The following is an 846-nucleotide window of genomic DNA, read 5'->3' as shown; positions in this document are numbered from 1 at the left end:
CCCCCCCCCCCCCCCCCAAACAACACAAAACCACTGGTTGATGAGCACCGTGTCATTCATTTGAAATTGTTGATGTTTTAACCCTCATCGATACAGTTTTAGTTTAGATTATTTTAGAAGAAGGCTGTCTATCAGGACCAAACCGAGCTGGAGAGGACACAATTCCACTGTGGGTAGTTGGCGGGTGCTCTGGTGTGGTTTGCTCCTTCTTTCCTATCAAATAACTATTGTCTTTATCTCTCCTCCTTCTTTTTTGTTTGTTACTCTCTTGTAACACCTCTAATCTTCGGCACTTTTATGACAATTCCACAACTGACTGACGGTGATACTCCTCGATAAAAAAGACTTCCCTTTACGAAAATTGAACTCGCGTCTTCTGCGTGCGACGGCAAAGAGACTAACCCCTGCACCACAGACCCCAGTTTTCACGTGCGGTATTGTTTTCTGACAAAACTAAAGGCAAAGGAGGAAGGGGTAGGCCCAGAGCAACCTACTTAAAGAACGTAAACAGATGGGAAACGAGGAAAGATCAGGGTTACGTAGCTTTTGTAAGAGCATCCGAGCAAAGGAATGAATGGAGAACCATGATCGCCGATGTCTGTCGCAGATCTGACACTTGATGATGATGTATTGTTTTCTCTATGTTCACAGAGACACGGGGTCCGGATGATACGCCCAACGCCTTCCAGGATGTGGATTTCTCAGAACTCGATGGGTGAGTACATTTTTCTGATATTTCAACAGTTCGAGCCTTGTCCTTCTGTTAGTCTATTGTTGTTGTGGTTGGAGGGTGCTGCTAACTGGTAGAATGTACTTCTTCTCTCTCTCTCTCTCTCTCTCTCTCTC

The 846-nt window shown here is 45.2% G+C and overlaps 1 protein-coding gene across 1 annotated transcript in view; it reads left to right on the top strand.

Annotated features, from left to right (window-relative positions):
- Positions 1–846, top strand: part of LOC101854917 (ceramide kinase) — a gene marked incomplete in the record, with an annotated part of 148,254 nt that overhangs the window by 88,922 nt on the left and 58,486 nt on the right. The window contains 1 exon segment of the mRNA XM_035970444.1: positions 652–715. Within this exon segment, the coding sequence (XP_035826337.1) occupies positions 652–715 (64 nt within the window).

The sequence above is a fragment of the Aplysia californica genome, unplaced genomic scaffold, assembly GCF_000002075.1.
Source record: "Aplysia californica isolate F4 #8 unplaced genomic scaffold, AplCal3.0 scaffold00012, whole genome shotgun sequence".
Taxonomy (NCBI): Eukaryota; Metazoa; Mollusca; class Gastropoda; order Aplysiida; family Aplysiidae; genus Aplysia; species Aplysia californica.
This window is presented reverse-complemented; position numbering and strand designations above follow the sequence as displayed.